The 20,606-nt window shown below is 43.1% G+C and overlaps 1 protein-coding gene across 1 annotated transcript in view; it reads left to right on the forward strand.

Moving 5' to 3' along the window:
- Positions 1 to 3,198: 3,198 nt before the first annotated feature.
- The window catches only part of LOC102456449 (uncharacterized), a 32,624-nt gene continuing 15,216 nt past the window's right edge, over positions 3,199 to 20,606 (forward strand). The window contains exons 1-3 of the mRNA XM_075926932.2: positions 3,199 to 3,531; positions 18,391 to 18,512; positions 19,845 to 19,983. Coding sequence (XP_075783047.2) covers positions 3,315 to 3,531; positions 18,391 to 18,512; positions 19,845 to 19,983 — 478 coding nt within the window. The 5' untranslated portion in view covers positions 3,199 to 3,314. The remainder of the gene's footprint in view (positions 3,532 to 18,390; positions 18,513 to 19,844; positions 19,984 to 20,606) is intronic.

Here is a 20,606-nt window from a genome sequence, read left to right on the forward strand (position 1 = left end):
CATATATTTCACCTGAACACTGACAAATAAAGCTGGAATCACTATGGCTCACCTCTGTATTAGTATTGTTACAAGAGATTTTAGAATTATAAGAATGTGTTTAGTTTTTATCAAATAGTTGTGAGTTACTGCACACATTAATTTATCTTACAACATCTATATCCCATATTTTAAGGTAATATTTAAGCATTTGTATTGTATCTCTCAGTAATTGTGTAAATGACCAGACAGGAGACAGACATTAATTTGTGTAAAATGCTGATCTCCAGCAGGAGGAGGTATGATGTCTTTCAGAACAGAAGAAGGCCAACAACAGATAGGCTACTGTGGGACATTAACAAGGACAAAATATTTTGTTCTGCTACTCCTAAAGGTGAGTCATGTAGGTGAATTCCTGCTGTCAACTGAGTTTCCAACTCAGAGAACTGGGGAGAAGGAGCTAAAAAGCCCTAAGAAAAAGGAACTAGATTTCTGTGTTGATTGGACTCTGCAGCAAGATGTCTAGACATAAATAAGAACTCTTCGGCTGCTGAACCTGGCTTAGCCATAAAGGACAGTTACAGATTGCTTATTAAGTTATATTACATAAGCATATATTATCTTTTGAAACTTGATTGCAACTCATTTGTGTATGTTTCCCAGATGTAACCTAATAAATAAACTCATTTCCTTTTCCTATTAATAAAACTTTAGATAACTTATTATAGAATTAGCCACAAGCAGCATCTTTGATGTGAAAACTAAGGTGCACTTCTAACAAAAGCTAATGAGGTCTTCAGTGCTTCTGACTTATCCCAATTGATCTTGAAGCCAGAGAATAATAGCAACATTACATACTGTTTGCAGGATATTCGGAATGAATTGAGCTACCCCTAACAAAAGCTTTTTATATGTCTCATAGGATGGACTGGGCTATTTCTGGGGTGCCATTTGTTTAGAAGAAAAAAAAAAGTTTATTCTGTGAAGACACCTATTTGTCAATATGTAGAATATAAGATGGGGGGGGGGGGGAGAAGTACACTGCTTCAAGGTAGGGTTCTGTAATGGATTTTATATATAATTTTTTAACCCCAATACTTCTTTATAATTTTATAATGTTTCTAGCTTAAGTGTGATTAAGTAAATTGGTACCATCAGTCTGACTCGTCTGAAGGATTTAAGACTGCATTTTAATCTTCTGATATGATGATCGATACACTGGTGGGATACTAATTAATTTGGAAAAAACATGGACATTATTATTGTGTACATAGCTAATGCCGCCAGGCAGAACTGAAACTGGGACCTCTGGAGCAGTGTTTCTCAACTTTTTTTTTATAAAGTTCCTCTTTAAAAAAACTTATAAGTACCCTCAGTACATACAGTTTTCAGACACACAATTTTTTTCTACCATTGCAATGAATTTGTTTAAACAACTTAATAATAGCCGGGTAGGCGATGAAATTTTTGGGTGTAAAAAGCACAAAAATTATAAAGCACTGTAAAACTTACAAAAAAATTGTTTTTCTCCAAATTTCAGTTGCGTTGACATACCCCCCCCGGAGTTCTCTAGAGTACCCCTAAAGATACTCATACTACTGGTAGAGAAACACTGCTCTGGAGCTTAGTGTATTAGCTTCTACTGCTTGAAGAAAAAGCTAACTGGCTCTCAGCAAAGGCTATAGTCTTAAAGCAAACTCATTCTTTCCCACTGTAAGTGGTCTAACTGCCACTGCATGGGACAGTAAACCCACTGCCAAGTATATTGGCCAAACTAGATGATTTCTATGGGAAAGATTTAATGGACACAAATCATATCCGAAAAGGCAATTCACGAAAACCTGTTGGAGAACACTTTAATCTGCCTGAACACTCATTAATTCAGTGGTTCCCAACACGGTGCCTGTGGGCGCCAAGGCACCCACCAGGGCTTTTATGTGCCCGTTTAGTCGGGGTCACGATGCGGGATGGCCGGGGGAGGACGGGCCGCATGCACTGCGGGTGCCGAACTCATGCCGTGATGGGTTGTGGGGAAGTGCCGATGGCAGGAGAACCTGCAGGGGAGCACGGCAGGGAAGCCGGGGGAGCAGGGTGGCCGGTCTGGAGTGGCGAAATGGCTGCAGTGGGGGCTCTGGCACTGGTGCAGGCGCACTTGGCACAGGGCCGGCTGGCTGGCCGGGCAATGCAGTGGGATGACGTCACCCACCGGTGCAGCACCCGCCACACAAAAAGGTTGGGGACCACTGCATTAATGGATCTGCAAGCCACCATGTTCTTTAAGACCAATTCCACAAGCCAAATAAACAGGGAAGGATTGGAATTTAACTTCCTTTACAAGTTTAATTCTTATGCAAATAATATGAACAGGGGCATTGGTTGGCTGGCACACAACCATCTACATCCTAATGATTTAATTAAGCATACAAACAATGGAGGTGTTAATTGTTCTTGTCAGCTTCCTGTAACTATTTGAACCATCTACTCACTGTCTCTTTTTTTCTTTCCTCCTCCTTTTTTCCCTCTCCCTCCTCCACCTTCCCTTATTTATTCTTGGATCTGGACTTCTAATACTCCAGTCATCTAAAGTGGGTTACACCCACAAAAGCTCATGATACCGTCTACATGTTTTGTTAGTCTCTGCGGCGCTACCAATCCATTTGTTGTTTTTTAAGTTTTTCCTGTTACAGACTAACTCAGCTACCCCTCTGAGGCCTATAGGCAGAGTCAGAGTTCCTAGCCTCGCCTCATCTGTATCAAGATCTAGAATTTGTAAATCAAGTCTTTTGGGAAACAAAGCTCCTGCGTCCATTGGACAAAACATCCCTTCCGCATCTAGCCCCCGAGCTCGCCGCTTCCACGTCACCAAAGGGGGTTTCCTGAAGGCAGATGATCTCTGCTTTCACGTGAGCAAACGTTCTTCCCTTTATGGCTTTCCTTAAAGAGCCCGCGTGACGCTCTAAAGCAGCGTAACGCGCAGCCTACTAGCTGCAGGAGTAGCCACCTTAGAAGGCAGCGCACCTCCTCCCCGCTGAGTCGGGAGGCACAGGGATTCTTAATGCACATGCGCACTGAGAGGGCAGCCAGAGCAACCGTGAATTGTGCGAGGGCCGGACACGCACGTGATTGTGCGCGTGCGCATGCGCACGGAGGGGGCCTTTTTCTAGGGCTAGGAAAGGCTGGGGGTGGGAATCGCCTTCTTCCTTGCGGGCCTACCAAATCCGAGTGATCCTAGAGAAAAGGAGGCTCTTTCTTCCACACATGCGCGTAGGGCCCCGAGACGACCAGGGGCTCCAGTACTGAGTTTCCGGCCCGAGAAAAGGGGGTGCTCCCTGTACATGCGCATTGGAAAGCACGTGCAACGGGGATATAAGGCTCGCGGCCATCTTCGCACATGCGCAGTACATTTGTGCTGCGCTCTGCCCGCTCTAGGGCGGCGGGTCAAGATCCAGCGGGCGATGGATTTCACCGGGGCTCGGAGCGCGGTGCTGGCTGTGCTAAGGGGCGCGCGCGCGGCCGACCGGTCCCGTCTGTTGCACTGGATGCGGACGACCAGTAAGGGACACGCTCGCCAGCCTCGGCACGTGCCTGGTCCTAGCGAGCCGCAGACGCCGCGCGGGGGTTGGGCTTCCTTCGGCACCTCGAGGCGCTGCGCGTGCCGCGCCCCTTGGGCCGGGGGGGTTTGGCAGCGCGCGGCTCCTCCCCTTGTGTCGTGTGAGCTCCTGCCCGGGGGCCCAGTGAGGCGCCTCGTTTGCTCGCGTGGCTGCCTCCGCGCGGGAGTCAGTGCCGCCCTCGGGAGGGGTCGCTCCTCACCAGCGCGCGTCTTCTCTTCTCGGAGCGGGGGAGCCGGGTCGGGCTTGGCTGGGCGGGAGAAACTCCGGTGTCGGCCCCCAGCAGCGTGCAGCTGCCGCCCCTTGGACACCGAACATCGTAAAATTGGCTTAAAACCTCGAGATTTCAATAAAAACCACGTAGGCTTCCTGTTGGCTGGGGGTCTGAGGCTGTGGGGCGCAGTAGGCTCAGGTGTTCGAGCTTTTCTTCGCTTTTGGGAGAGCTGGGGCGCTAGGAATGCACCTTGTTATCATAAGCATTAGTATAATTGGATTAGTTTTGGGGTCGTTTTCAAACGTTCAGGGCATGTCTATATTTTCCATTAGATCCACGATGCAGAGGCAAGTCTGGCATTTGATTTAGTGTGTTATAGACCCCCTAAATTGGATGCTGAGAGCAGCTCCTGCTGGTGCCCAGTACTCCTCCTTTTGCAGAGAGTAAGGGAAGCTGACTGAAACGTTTGCTCCCTTCACCCTCTTGCAGTGTGGATGCTGCCGAGGCTTGGCTTAAGGTAAGCTGACCCCAGTTACACATTTTGCTTAGCTGGAGTTGCATGCCCTAAGCCAACCTTTCTGGCCTGATGTAAACCAGGCCTCAGTCTTGGGCAGAAGATTCACTTCTTTAAACTGTGGTAAAATCCAGTTTTTAGTCCAGGCCTTGCACTGCAGACATACGAACAAAAGTGATTGTAAACAATATCAACACTGATTTTAATTGCTTGAAAGCTTCAGAGGGGTAGCTGAGTTTCTGTAACAGGCAAAACTTAAAAAACAACAAATAGTCTAGTAGCATTTTAAAGACTAACAAATCATGTAGATGGGATCCTGAGCTTTCATGGACACAACCCACTTCTTCAGATGACTGGTTGTGCCCACAAAAGCTCAGGATACCATCTACGTGTTTTGTTAGTCTTTAAAGTGTTACTAGACTATTTGTTGTATAAGTTTTTAATTGCTTGATGTAACAGGGAATGTAAAAGATAATGAGAAGTTAAATTGGTGTTGTTTAGGCTACAAGGGTCAGGTCGCAGGGCAGTGACAACCCCTTCCCCCCAAAATGCTTGCCCTGATACAGAGGCAGCAGAACGGGGTGGTAGCAACTTCTGTCTGCTTCTGGCAAAGCCTCAGAGGCGCGGGACCCCCCCGCGGCTGCGGCTTCAGTCCGGGGCCTGTGGTCTGCTGGGGACGGTCCCCAGCAGACCACAGGCACCCAGATTGAAGCGGCAGCAGCGGCGGGGTCCCTCCCTCTGAGGCTTTGCCAGAGCAAAGCCTCAGAGGCTCTGCTCCCCGTGTCCCTGGTCTGCTGGGGAGGGGGGGGGCGCAGCTAGTGTGCTCCCCCCCCCCAGCAGACCAGGCTTTTGTTTTGGACTCTGGGGCAGAGCAGCTGGGGCGCTGCCGATTGGTCCTGCAGCGCCCGCTCTGGGCACTACTGGACCAACCCGGCAGCACCCCAGCTGCTCTGCCCCAGGTCCTGATTCAGCCGCTGCTGGTCAGTTTCAGCAGCGGCTGAATCAGGACCCTGGGGCAGAGCAGATGTGGTGCTGCTAGGTTGGTCCAGTAGCACCCAGGAGCGGCGCTACTGGAGCAACCCAGCAGCACCCCAGCTGCTCTGCCCCAGGCGTCCCCAAGTCAGCTTCTGCTGAAACTGACCAGCGCTGACTACAGGAAGCCCCGGCAGAGTTGCTCTGCCCCGAACTTCCTGGAATCAGCTGCTGATCAGTTTCAGCAGCAGCTGACTTCGGACGCCTGGGGTTCTTAAGTTGATTCTGTATGTAAGTCAGAACTGGCGGTCAGTTTCAGCAGTGTCTGAATCTGGACGCCAGTTCCGACTTACATACAGATTCAACTTAAGAACAAACCTACAGTCCCTATCTTGTACGTAACCCGGGGACTGCCTGTATAGTTGATAGGTTTATTGGTTAATCCTAAATTTATCAGTTAATCACGTAGTTGACTGCACATTGACATCCTATTATTGATAGTAAACTGTAATATTTTTCAGTGATGGCACTTTTCTATGTCTGTCTGTCTGACTCTCATTTTTATTGTATTGGAGTGCTACACAATCTTCAATGTATTTATCCCTACAAGACTCCTCTGGATTCAAGTACTTTCTTATTTCATTTTTTAAATTTTTTGGGGGGGAGGGGAAAACTGAGGCACAAAGATTAAGTAATTTGCCCAATGTGACATGGGAAGTCTAATACAAAGTAGCATCTCCTGAGTCCCAGATAGTACTGTACCAACCAGTTTTGAGTAATGTATCGGCTATTTCTAAAAGAGACTTTGGAAAGTTAAAACTAAACTTATTAGAGACTTATGACTGTTCACAACAACCTCTGAAAAGGTTGAAAATGTACAGGATTAATTTAAATAATGCTCCGAAGCCATAGCCATTTTATTCAGCACAGTGCTAACATGCTTTTAAATCTGAAGGTACACCTGTGTTTTCCTATTGTAGGTATGGTTTGAGACCCCCCCCCAAATGCTTCCATCTAATCAATAACTCTGAGCCATTGAGTCTAGTTAGTCAAGTAGACAAAGGACTGTCATTGTCAGCCCAAGTGCTAAACCTGTCCCTCACAATACCTTGTTTACCAAAAGTTGCAATTGTAACCATCACCTACAACTCCAGTATTCCACCACCAATAATATAGGAACACTCCCAACAGGCTATTTTTTTGTTCCAATATTAAAAGTTTGTGGGTAACTTTAAAACTAGTGCAAATGTTCAGTTATCTATTGCTGCAGGAAGAAATTTTTGCAAAGGGTTCCGAGAAACCGGCTGACCTGGTCTGTCAGCAACATAGGAGAGACATAGGTAAGATCTCCAGCCATCAACTGATTAGATATACAGCAAGTTGGAAATATAGGAATTTCCATACTTGGGATTAAATATCAATTAATTGGATAGTTGAATAAGGTCAAGAATTCTCATTGGTTAGTCAACTATTCTATAGTCTCTGGGGGCAGGACCAGCAGCCAGTGTGCTCCAGCCTCACTCCTGAGGAGGCCCCTGCCACTTGGCGTTGCTGAATCTGTATCAGAGGCAGCAGTGTAGGGTGCTAGGCAGAAGGTGGTTCACAAAGGGAGGCAGTTTAAAAACCAGCTCCCCTCATAGACTGGCTGCCTGATGCCCTGTGCTGCTACCTCAGATAAAGAGGCAGCAGCCCCTGTCTAGGGCTGGGTCTGAGCTCCCGGACCCAATATGACCTGGAACTGAGCCAGGCTGCCTGCCTGCCTAGCTCCTAATACACTTTAAATGGAGAGCCACAGCAGGAGTAGGTCCCAGACCCGTTTCAAGCCAGGACTGAGCTGGACAGCCTGCTAAAAAATCTACTGGTAAGTGTGTGTGGGGGGGAAAAGGGGGTGGAAAGCCTGCAGTCTATAGCAATAATCTATGAATTTTGCTTGTCAGTTAATTGGTTAATCAACTACACTATTGCATCCCTAATCCATATCTGATTATGGCATGCTCCCAGGAAAGAGTATTGTGGAAAGGGATCTGGGAGCCCTAGTGGGCCACATGCTAAATATGAGTCCACACTCTGATACTAGTGCAAAAAAAAAAAAAACATTCTGGGATGCTTTAGGAGGAGTGATGTAATTAAGAGACAAGAAGAAATTCTTCCACTCTACTCTGCACTGATTAGGCCTCAGCTGGAATACTGTGTCCAGTTCTGGATGTCACATTTCAGAGAAGATGTGGACAAATTGGAGGAAGTCCAAAGAAGAGCAACAAAATGATTAAAGGTCTAGAAAACATGACCTATGATGGAAGATTTAAAAATTGGGTTTGTTTAGTCTGGCAAAGAGATGACTGAGGGAACATCATAACAGCTTTCAAGTCTAAAAGGTTGTTACAAGGAGGGTGAAAAATTATTACTTTCAGGATAGAATAAGAAACAGTGGATTTAAATTGCAGCAAGGGAGGTTTAGGTTGTACATGAGGAAAAATGTCCTAATTATCAGGTTGGTTAACCACTGGAATAAATTGCCTGGGGTGGTTGGGAACCTTCATCATTGGAGATATTTAAGAGCGGGATAGGCAAACATCTGTCAAGGATGCTAGAGTTCACTGGCGGGGCCGGTTAACTGGTAAGCGTACCGGTAAGACTCATGTTTACTGGTATGCTTACCAGTTAATAGTTTCACATCCCTAGTCTAGATGGTGGTTGATCCTGCCGTGAGTGCAGGGAACTGACTCAATGACTGCTAGAGGTCCCTTTCAGTTCTATGATCATGATAGATTTAGCTTAATATCAAGTTTCTGACAGTGACTGGCACCAGATGTTTCAGAGAAAGGTGGAAGACTCTGCACCTCTGTGGCTCTACATTTTAAATGTAGTAAGAGCTGCTGAGCTCTTAATACTACATTTAAAATGCAGAGCTGCAGCGGCGGTAATTCCTGGCGCTGGCGGAAGTCAGGTCTGAACAGTTCGAGCTTGTGCTGGCTCTAGAATCACTGCAGCTTTGCTTCCCCTGCCTCCTCCCCTCCCCCCACTCTTGCTGTCTCTGGTACAGAAGCAGCGGTGAGGGAGGGGTGAGTGAGTAGTTGAGTAGTCACTCGACTATCTGATAAGCCTGGTCTTATCAGGTAGTCGATTACTTGAGTAGTCGCTTACATCCCTAGTCCTGCCATGAGTGCAAAAGACTGGAATAGTAGGGATGAAAAAGGTTAACTGGTTACTCGGTAGGCATTAGGGTTACTGGAATGCTTACCAGGTAGCCAGTTGGACAGTCAGCTGTACCAGGCCCAAGTAGCCCTGTCTGCATCGGACCATCCGGCTGGACTCTGGATGCGTTGGTAGTGGGACAGCAAGACCCTGGCTCTGGTTTCATTGAGTTGGCTGAGCCAAAGCAACATGGGTAAGTTAGTCCCCGACTGCCCTCTGACAGCCTGCCAATAGTTAACAGTATAGTTTAAATATTTTAATTGGTTAACTGTTTTAATGGACATTTACATCCCTATTGACTAGATCACCCAAGGTGTTTTTTTTTTTTTTTTGAGCCATACATTCCTATGATTTGTAGACCAATTCAAAACTAACATAGCATCAGTTTTGTAACTGCATTTCATTTTTTTTAAGTTTACATGTAGAAGATCAAACGCCAAGATAGAGTGGATGCACTGGTAATACAGAATTGAGCAACTAGACTAACCAGTTAGTGAACAAAATAATTGGGTGTCCTCATTCGGTCTTCTCAGGAATCTTCCCTGTTTTAAGAGTTTCACTATTGTTAGAAGTTGAAATAGTTTGCCTTTCATAAATGGTAGCCTCCTGCCATGAGAATGTAGCCCTTAAATTTGCCTAGTTCATTTGCATACACTTCCTTCTTCAGGAAAATCGCATTTGTCAGTAATACCAAGACTACTGTGTTGCATGTAATTATTTAAGAATCAGGGATACACTTTTGGCTACTGTATTTCACAGTTTTGAAAGATTGCAAGTGAATATTGCATCAGCACCAGGCAAAAAACAAGCAGGAAACCATCTGTGTTTTTAGCTGTGAAATGGCATCAACTCCCACGCAGGCTGGCAAGTGGCAGCCCAGCACAGGGTTGGAAGCAGCCAGGGCTGCTCTAGCTTGGTCATGGTGGGTAGGTGGCAGCTCTAACCCAGCAGGCTGGAACGGATTCCTGCCCGGCGGCCCTGTTTAATCAGTTAACCAGTTAAAAGTTTAATTGATTAAATGGGATTTTACATCCCTAGTCTAGGTCAGTGGTGGGCAATCTGTGGCCCACGAGACATTTTGTTTACTGTTGCACATGTGCAGGGTTGCCAGATTCTGCTGGTTTCTGTCCATGTCCTTTTTTTCCTACTGGTATTGCTAAAGTGACATGATATGAAGTGAGGTAAGTGCTGATTGTGCACAACATTGGCTGTGGGAACCGTGTGCTCACTCTTCATCCAATCCAAGTGCTGTTACGATTCAATGGGCACATCCTGCAAATTTTAGATATGCAAGTGCAGTTAGCAAAACTATTGTGTCCCTAGAGACAGTCTTGCGGCCCATGGAGATGGAGGTCCACTAGTGGCCCGTTACCTCACCTATGTTGTCCACTGCTGGTCTAAGTGCTTATGCCACATCATTGCTGTAATATCTGAGCACTCCCATAACCACTAAGATTGGGACAGGATTAGATATTTCAGGAAGTCAGTACTAAGATGTCTAGTCAACACTTGACTACATTTCTAGAATCCACTCAAGGAGAAACCAGTATCATGAGAGATGGTGAAAAGTGATCACATCTCCATAATCATGCAATGAATTTAGAGCCCAGTATTTCTAGGAATGCAGAGGATGGAGCAGAGAAACAATGGCAAAAGAAGAACCAAATAATAGCAGGAAACCAATTTGATTGTAAATTGGGAAAGGAGAAATAAAATAGAGAAAACAACATCTTCTGAAAAACAAGTTTCTCCCTGTCTTTTCTATACTCCTACCTCAGTCCTATTTCTGTTCTCATCAATATATTGCACTGCAATAGTTCCAGTTGAGGTGGGCTGGCATGGTTCCAACATCATCAGAGCTATTTCAGGCTCACATCCTGATCACAACCCCAGGGTTGTTTTTGCAGCTCATGGCAGCTTGACATAAAGACCTGAGCAGGTGGATCCTCATGCAGTAACGTGGAATCATGTATAAGAGAGCATGATGGGGGTTTTTTTTTTACTTGAAACAATTTATTAAGATTTTACTTTTATGAAAGTGATAAATATGCAAAATGTTACCTGGCACATCAGTTAAAAGTAATTTGAGATCTTTATAGCATAGCAAAAAGTAGTAACTTTTATCTTGCCTAGAAAAAGGACATTTCTGAACAACTAAGTACTCAAATAGAAAATGTCAGTTTCTTGGTTTAAGAGTTTCCATGAGTAATATTCCTTAGTAATTATGGTAACATAAGTATAAGACATTGATTTTTCTCTTCTGCCCATATAGAGAATAAAATACAGTAATACTTTTCAGTTCTTACAAATAACAGAAGTTCCAAGTCTTTTCACATGATGATAGAAATAGTCTACTGTCTTCAGGCAGCTGCTTAGCAACACTGCTTTCACTCTGTCGCAACCAGCTTCCTCATCCCACACACTACAGTGTAATGTACGTCATTTTCTGGTGATTTACATTCCAGACTCCTTTGAATTACAGTTTTAGATCTTGAAGAAATGGAACATTAACTGTCAAATAGTAACAAAAAATGATAGATAGATAGATTAGTACTTCTCTAAAATAATACTGAGAGAGCCAAGTCCAAGAAATTTTGCCCCAGGAAACTTGGACAAAACCTAAAGGCTAATTAAAGTCAATGTGGGAGCCCCCTTGCAAATATTCCATTAAATTGGGGTACAGAGTTCAGTGTTTGAAAGAGGCTACTTTTAATATGCCCACGTTGTGTTAAAGGGGGAGACATACTGGTTTTATGGGGACTTCGGTTATCACTGCCAGTTTTCTGTCAACCTAAGGCATCTTTACTATATAAAAAACTGGAGCATTCGTGAGCAATAAATGAATGAGCATTGCTAGTAGCAGATCTGGTGCTGAAACTCTAAAAGTGTGGTGTAAACTGAAAAGAGCATTGACTCAGAACATGCACCTGGATTTATTTTCCCAAGCCCTTAGTGATGGTGCCCACTGCAGCTAGAGGATTGAGAGTATTGTGTAAACTGATCCTCCAGAGTTATATTTATAAAAGTGTCCTGAGAGATATTTATGTTTATAGAGAGGTGGTGTGGTTTCAGGTTTGGAGGGCTTATGCTTTTTTTAAAAAAAACCTCATGCAGTAAACTCTGGGGTACTTTAGTTAACCTCAGGAGCAGGGTGGGATGAGTTGACGTGACCAGGATTGACACTGTCACTTCAAGGAATCCACATTTCAAATCTGAAAGTAGGTCATTAAGTCATATTTGTTACTGACAATAAAACCATTTTTGTATTTTAAGCTTTTAAAACAGATTTTAAAAGTCTATTTGTGGATTCTTACCAATGAGTCATACATTCAGTAGAGCCCTACCAAATTCACAGCCTTAAAAAATGCATCATTTTTAAACTATTAGTGTAGGAACAACATATATTGATAAGGGGATAAGACGGAGCTTGATCCTGCCTTGAGGGCGGGAGGCTGGACTCGATGACCTCTCGAGGTCCCTTCCAGTCCTATTATTCTATGATCATGGACTGGGTGGTCTTGTCTTTTGAATGCCTTTACATATACTATACAGATTTAATGGGGGAAACCACCATTTTTCAAATTGGGGGCAATGACCCAAGGAGTTATGGAGGAGCAGGGGATGGGGGACACAGGTGATTTTAGGCTGGTCTGCAGTATTGCTACACTTATATCTGTGCTAATGCCTTTAGAGCTGGGTGGCCTGAGTCTGGCAGCTGCTGGCCAACTACCCAGATCTGAAGGCAGCACCATTCTAGCAGTAGCATAGAAGTACCATGCCATCCTTATGTGCTGCTGTTGGTGGCAGTTTTGCCTTCAGAGCTGGAATCCCAGCCAGAAGCTGCTGCTTTCCAGCTGCCCAGTTCTGTAGGCAGAAGTGGCACTGTCACCCTCAGTGCGAAAGTAAGGGTAGCAATATCATAACACCCCCTACAATAGCCTTGCAATCCCTCCCCCCCAAAAAACCCTTCTTTTTGTGTCAAGACTTGTACAATTACAGCACCATGAAAATTCAGATTTCAGTAGCTGAAATAATTACATTTACTATTTTTTAAATTCTATGACTATAAAGTTGACCAAAGTGGACTGTGAATTTGGTAGAGTTCTACTGATAAGACTAAAAATCCCCTTATCAATATATATTGTTCCTACACTAATAGTTTAAAATAGTACAGATATAGTATGATTTTTATATGTACCTTTTTCCCAGGGTAAAATGCTGAATAGTGTAATACATTAGAAATAATGCGTTTTAAAAAGTAGTTAATTTAGTAAGGAAAAAAGCAGTTTTATAAACATTACCATCTGCAGGGCTCGCCAGCTGCGCTGTCCGGCAATCTGCGCATGCGCAGATCGCCTGAACCCGGCTCTTCCGGGTTACAATCTACTCGCCACGGGTGAGTAGATTGCATTATTTGTCGAGCCCTGACCATCTGTATATTTTCCCCCGGGCCAGTGGTTAACCGGTTAAACAAGCAGTTTAACTGGTTAACTCTTGGATGGTTTTTACATCCCTACTCTTTTACAACTTAAAGCAAGGTAAAGCTTTCATTGTGCTAGGAAAATGGCACGTGCCTGGAATGGGATTGCTTCTCATAAAAACATAAAGAGGAGACAGAATCATGAGGCAGGTGAAAGGGTCTTGCTGGGTGTTCCCTCACTACAAGAGTGCCCCACCTTTGGCCCCTCACCCACCAGGTGCCCTTTAGGAAGGGCAGGGGTACTGAAGTTCCCCCCTCCATCCAATTCATATGGAAACATTGCCAGCTCTCTCAAAGATTATAGAGCACACAACAGGCTGAAACCACAAAGGGAATGTTGCATTTTCTGAGATCCAGCCTAGTCAGGAGACTTCTAAACCTCCCCTTTAGATGTCCAAAAGCACATTCAACCACCATTCTGCACTTGCTCAACCTAAAGTTGAATTGATCCTTACTGGGGTCCATGTATGGCTTTGTGAGCAAGAGGTAGGCTGGGTCACCAAGGATCACTTGGCATTTCCAAGTGCTTGTACTGGTCCCTACTGCTGTGCCTCTCCCTTTGAAATGTACAAGAGCTACCTGTGGCTCTTGTACATTTCAAAGGGAAAGGCACAGCATTCCAGACACCATGTGAGCAGGAACTACTTCGGTCCCCCCTTGTACAGGTTCCCTGCTGCACTTCTTTCTTTGAAATGGACAAGATTGTCATAACCAAAATAAGGATGTAATGGTGTGCTTGATTAAACATTTAACTCATAAGTGGGTGCTTACATGTAGCAGATAATGCTAATCTATAATACTCCCCTCACAAGTAAATTTTTGAGCCAGCACATGGCCATGGCTGACTAAGTCTCAGCTTGTGCCAGGACCTGGCATCAACTCCTATGCTGGCTTTTAGTACTTGTAGTGCAGAGCCACAGCAGGGGTTGATGCTGTGTCTTGGCTCATGCCGGGACTGAGCCAGCCTGCCCACGTCCCAGCTCTTAGTGCTTATACTGCAGAGCTGCAGCAGGGGTTGATGCTGGTCCCAGCACTAAGAGCAAGGAGGCGGGCAGGCTGGTTCAGTCCTGGCTTGTGCTGGGACCTGGCATCAACCCCTGCTGCAGCTCTACATTACAAGTGCTTATAGAGCAGAGCCACAGTGAGGGTAATTGCCAGACCCAACAGGAGTCGGGTTTGAGTGGTAGCACTGCTATTCTTTATCAACTAATTGTGTAAAATGCTTGTCAACTACATGAAAGACTCATTTATTAACATCCCTGAGCGAAAATGGTCTCCCAGCATGGGGCAGTTTTGCTAACTGGTTGGGTAACTAAAATATTCAGGGTGTGCCCATTAAATCGTAACAGTATTTTGATTGGATGAAGAGGGAACATGCAGCTCTCACAGCCAATGTTGTATGCAATCAGCACACACTTCACTTCATGTGCCCTTAATTTATGTGTATATCACTTTAGCAATTCCTATAGGGAAAAAATTACATGGATGGAAATCAGTGAAATCTGGCAACTTTGCACACGAGCAATGGTAAACAAAATGTCTTGTGAGCCGCAGGGCTACAGATTGCCCACCACTGCTATTATAGTTCTGTGCAGTCTAATTTTTGCTAGTGCCAAAATGGTACAGCAGTCAGAGGTGCTATCTATCCAGATTGAGGCTTTTGATGTTTACATGGCTAATTTTAAACCTGCTACATTAAGGCTGAGCTGTGGCAAAGTATAACTTTTTTTCCAACGTGTTAATTAAATTATAAATGCACATTGAGCAGGTCCAACAGAAATAGTTTTGGAGTGGGATACAGACAGTAATATTCCTTCCAGCAAATCCTCCTATTGACTGAGATTCATTTTAAACTAATTTATAAACACTGTGTAGTTTCTTCCGTTTTTTTTAAATGCTATTGGCTCCATGAAGGTACACATTAGAGCTTGGATTATGTACTGTACATTCTCACCATTTAGTACCAATAACAGGCCCAGTTCGATGACACAAGAAAGATATTGTGTATTGAGGTAGTTTTTGATTTCTTATTTGGAGAGAGAGGCATCAAGGAATAGTCTATCTAGTTTAACCCTACCGGAGGTGTAGTTGATATAGCCTTCCCAGGGTTAGGTGGAAATTTACATTTGAAATATTTGGTACCTAGATTTTGTGATCAATGGTGATTAGAAATACATGGATATATAAGGTTTGTGCATTTGAAGTAGGTGTTACTATATCTTTTTTGGTTATAAAATAGGTAACCTCTCAAATTATGTTTAGTCATGAATTGAAAATACAAATTCGGAATATTCCACAAGTGATACTTAAAATAAGTTGCCACTTTGGGACCTTTCCCAAAGTTAATGAGTTCCAGTCATTTTATTTCTTTGTCCTACAATGTCACCATTTGGTGATAAGTAGCTTTAGCTGGTTATCTGTTTTTCAGAATTCGTATTTCAGCAGTTTGTCCTATTGGGTTCATTAAACATAGAATGGTCTTCTGGGTTTTGGTTATATTATTGTGTGAACTCAGCACCTTACCTTGAAAGAGTGATCTTGTAATATGCTGTATCATTATTCATATGACAGCTGATCTTAGAGGCAACCGGAAAAAGATGTACAGTGAAACCTTTGTTATCCGGCACTCTGCTAACCAGAAGACTTTGTTAACCAGCATTGCCCCCAGCCACAATACTGTCACATCTTCAGGTGCACAGGCCTGGCTTGGTTTACCATGATTGGCTTAACAATTTTTTTATTCAAGAAGTACTAATAATCTTTAACTCAAAATAGAAATGTGAAACCAACTGCCTCACACTAAAAAACTACCAATATTAAAAACTTGAGTTTTACTATTATTGTCCATTGGTTTTTCCTAGGTTTTTCCTTCAGATAACCGGAATTTTGAGATAACCAGAACGCCCTAATCACCAAGCGTGCCGGATAACAGAGGCAGCAGTGGGTGTGGCAGGCAGCTAGTCCGCGAGGGGAGCTGATTTGTGCACACTGTTTGTGTAATTTGCAAAACTTAATGTTGCAACAGTTTACCTCTTCTCTGTCTTTTCCTATCCTTCGTACTATTACCCACTCTAGATTAGTTTTCAAATTAGATTGCAAGCTTTTTGTGTCAAAGCCCATGTTCTTATACAGTGCCTAATATAGTGGGGCTGCGATCGTAATTGGGGCCTTTGGGCATTATCGCAGTTTAAGTAATAATAACATCTATAAATCTTAGATGGGGTCCAACTGTTCTAAAGACCCAGCAATAATATTTTGCAGCATAATAAGAGACCTGGAAGTGACTTTTGGTCTCATTTTTGGGAAGCACTGTGGAAGCAACATTCAAAACTCTTTGTAGGTGGAAAGAACTAATCTCTTGCACCAGTCAATAGTGACTCCTTTATTTAAGCCATGTTTGCTGGCACAGTCTTAAACCCGACTCAAAAACCACTTTGAGGCTAAAACTGTAGTTTAGTTGGCCTTTGGCTGTGTTTATCCTGTGTTTAAAATTGTCCATGGTTGCTGGCATGATACAGCTCCACCAATACTAGAAACATTGGATTGCTGGCATGATACAGCTCCACCAATACTAGAAACATTGGAAACCCTAGTGTGGATCAGCCCCTGGTATTTGAACCGTTATGGCTTCTAGATTTGCTCTGAACAGTGGCTGCAATTGACAGACTGTCTATTCTAGCACTTCTACTAGTGGTAGTAGTGGAAACATTTTATTTAGTTTGAAGAGCCTAGAAGTCCCAACTAAGAACATGCTTTCATTGTCTTAGGTGCTGTATGCATGTGTAGTAAAACACAGTCTCCTTACTCAAAGACTTACATTCTAAATACATAAGACAGACAGAATGGGATAGAAAGTAATTGCTATTTGAGGAGAGACAGGTCTTAAGTGTGGACAAAGTTTTGATGGGTGGTGCCAGTCCATGTTGTTAATTTTTAAAAAATAAGTATAACTGCAACCTGGCCTATGCTGGTGGTTAAAACTAGGTCAGAGCTCAATGTGGATGGAGTATAGAGGAACTGCAAAAGGAGGTTTCAGCTAGTCCTCTGTGATTAAAACAAAATTGATTATAGATCTAAAGAGAGGAGGATGGGAGGATAAATCAGGAGAAAAATGGGAAGATCCTTATGATTGCAGGTGCCGCCATGTGGAAAACAACAAAAAAATCTGCAAATAGGATGTGAAAAATAGGATGTGACATTGGGTCCACGTATAGCTCCTGTGGCTTTGGCCAATCCTCAGCCCCTCAGGGACTGACAGCAACAGAGCTGTCCTTACCTAGATGCAGAATATGCAGCTGCATAGGACATCTGAAAATGTGGGGCACCACTGAGCCTTCAAGTCCACCTGCCTCTTTCCTAACCCGGTTTTGTTGCTCTGCTTCTTCAGGAGAGTTAAGTTAACTTAAAAGTGAAAAATGTTAGCAGAACATTGAACCTGAGAGAGAGAGAGAGAGCTATTCAAGTGTTAATGAAGCCATTTAACAGGGATTTGCCAACCCCACGTATATAGTGTCAGTGTCTGAATGTACTTACCGATTCTCTCTGCTCTCGGACTCCCACCCCCCTTCTTTTTTCTTCCCTCCCTCCTCCCCTTCCCCTCTCCTATTTATTTTGGGTGTGCACCTCCTAAACTCATACTCTGGTCACCTGAAGAAGTGGGCTGTGCCCACGAAAGCTCATGATACCATCTACATGTTTTGTTAGTCTATAAAATGCTACCAGACCTTTTTTTTTTTTCTGTAACAGGCTAACCCGGCTAACCCCTGAAGCTTCTGAATGTACTGTGTTAATCTATAGGACCTTAATTTAAAATTTGCTTTAAAATACTTTGTTTTTAAATGATAATTATAAAATCACATCTCTAAAAAGTTGTCACCCTCCCCCCTTCCGCTAGTTGCCATTGGGGCCTCAGTTTAATTGTACTGTACTGTGTAGGGTCCCATACATCCTAAGGACATCCCTGCCTGAGGTGAGCTTTTGTTTGTCTGTGTGAATGTCCATAAGTCACGTGTTTGTAACTTGGGGCATTCTATTTGAAAGATGGTCTCTATAATAGAAACCTTTCTGATAATTGTATGTGTGCAAGCAACTGTGAGTTTTGTCATTTTTACAACACTTCTAAAACATCTTTGATATTTTTATATCTTAGATTAAAACAGTATTGCTTTGGTGGGATGTAGAGTATCATGTGTAAGTTATAGATTTGTAAATATGAGCATAATTTGAAATCTAACATACTTATTTTAATAAACAAAGTTATTAGGATTTAGATTTATCTCTGGCTGAAAATACTAACAGCAAAGATTGGAAAACATGCTTCACAAAACCTCCAATACATCTAGCATTGTTACAAATCAAAGCTGTACTATATTGGTCATCATTTACAGTCCCCATGATATACACATGATTGTTTTAAATAATTTTGTAGATGACTTTGATGAATTCATGTTCAATAATGATGATGTTGTGCTCAGAAGTATTGCTGAAGATCTTCGGAATTGCTTACCCATTGAGGCAATGCTTAATTCGGAGCATCTAGCGATTCAAAAAGTAAGCTCGTCATTCTGGTTTCTCTCTGCTGTGCCACTGCACTCACTCAGGGATTATAACACTGTACTGATGACAGTATTATCTATTGGTTAGGGCATTGGACTGGAATTTGGAAGTCTGGGTTCTGGTCCAAACTCTGTCACTGCTTTGTTCTGTGACCTTGAGAAAATCCCTTCACTTCAATGTGCCTCACTTACTTACTTTGACTGTTATTTACAGACGGGCCTGTCTTTTTAATATGCATGTAGAATGCCCAGCACAATGCAGCTAACCTGACTATGGAATATAGAGTCTGGCTTGATGATCCCTAATTGGGATTCTAGGCATTATTACAATATGAACATGAACTAATAAGACAACTGAAAAGATGGGGCAGTGATGTGATGGCACTACAGTTCAGGAGATACAAGTTTGACTTCCAGTTCTTTGTTTCCTGAGATGTTAGGGACTGTAAGAGGCAGGATGCACAGCTCATGTGTATTGGGGTGGAGAAAAATAGCATATCTTGTACTTAAACACTTCTTCTGTTCAATCCAGGAACAGAGTTAATATATCCCCAGAGGAGCTGCATGTAGTTCTTAACTGAAAAAATGGATTGGCCCTATATGCCAGTGCTTTGAGGAAAGTAAAGAGAAGGTAGGGGTTGCTTGAGGAATACTCCCCCAGTAATGTTCATCTGATTAAAAATTATACATGCTTAATCAGTGGTATTTCTGATCCTGAAATATAAAGGTGTATTTCTTTAGACAATTGTAAGAAAAGCAGTGTTACCCTAGTGTGCTTCTGGGGTGAGTAATGAGGCACTCAGCTCCCCAAAGGAAAGGGGGACTGCATTCCTTTCCTAGTTTATAACCTTCTGTTGTCTCCTGGATATTAAAAGTCCCACTTGTCCGTTTCCAGCTGCTCAAACCTCCAGCTTTACCGTGACAACTTCTACAAAGCAGTTACTTGTCAGTTGAAAATTGAAGGCCACATCAACACACAAGAATTGCATTTTTTTAATCACATTTATTTTAAATAAATCTCTGCAGCCCCTCTTTTAAATTAGCTTGTGTGTCTTAAATCGATGAAGCTTAATTTGGTTAGACTAGCCCTCCATTTTGGAGAAATATATATTACATTTGATTGATTGGACTGAACTATGGGGTAAGGTGGATAGTGTGAGGAAGTAGTGCCACATAATTCTAAGACTTGTGATACATAATTTAGTCCTAATGCAATGCATAGGACACAATCTGGACCTTTAGATTGTATTTAAAAAACAAATCTTTATAAGTGAAATAGAGAGATTTGGCTGTGATTTTTTTTCTTAGATTTTATCATCTTTTTCAGGTACGTGAGCAGTCTGAGCCAACAGTTCATGTCGATGCATTCCTTTATGATGATGACATTATAGATTCATTGTGTGAGAAAGGGAAAATGAGTAGAAACTACTGTGTATCATGTGGATCATACAAGACTGCATCTTTAGGTGAGTACTGTGTTGTGAGTGCACAAGCCAAATAGATATGTTGGCTGATTTGTGACTATACAATAGATGTAGATATTTTATATATTTTTTAAATAGTCATGCAGTATCTCAGCCGAGCAACACACCATCCAGCTGATTGAGGACTTTGACCAAGTAAAGTCTACAAGTGCTTTACCAATATAGTTATACCGACATGCTATACCAGCCAAGTGCATCTAGAATGAAAGCAGTTTATACTTGCAAAACTTGTACTTTTGCCAATGTAGCTTTTTCCTGCCCCTCCTCCTTGTCGTTCCCCAAGCAAAATAAGATATATTGATAAAAGCACAGCTTTGCTGACATAACTCTGGTTACACTAGGAGCTTGTGCCTATAGCTATGTCAGTCAAGGACCATGCCACTATTGACACAGCTATTTTCTGAGACGTCTGTAGTGTAGACTTGGCCTTTGTCTTTCTAAACTGATAGTCATCAGGCCAGATGATTCCCCATATTTTGCCTGCAGGAGAGTACAAGAAGCCTCCTGCACACATAGGCAGTACACATTTGCATGAGCGACACAAGCTACCACAAAGCGGTCAGGAAGGAGATCAGACTGTGTACTGCTAAAGAGGAAAAGGCCCA

The sequence above is a fragment of the Pelodiscus sinensis genome, chromosome 5 (genome assembly GCF_052426305.1).
Source record: "Pelodiscus sinensis isolate ZL-2025 chromosome 5, ASM5242630v1, whole genome shotgun sequence".
NCBI classification, from domain to species: Eukaryota; Metazoa; Chordata; order Testudines; family Trionychidae; genus Pelodiscus; species Pelodiscus sinensis.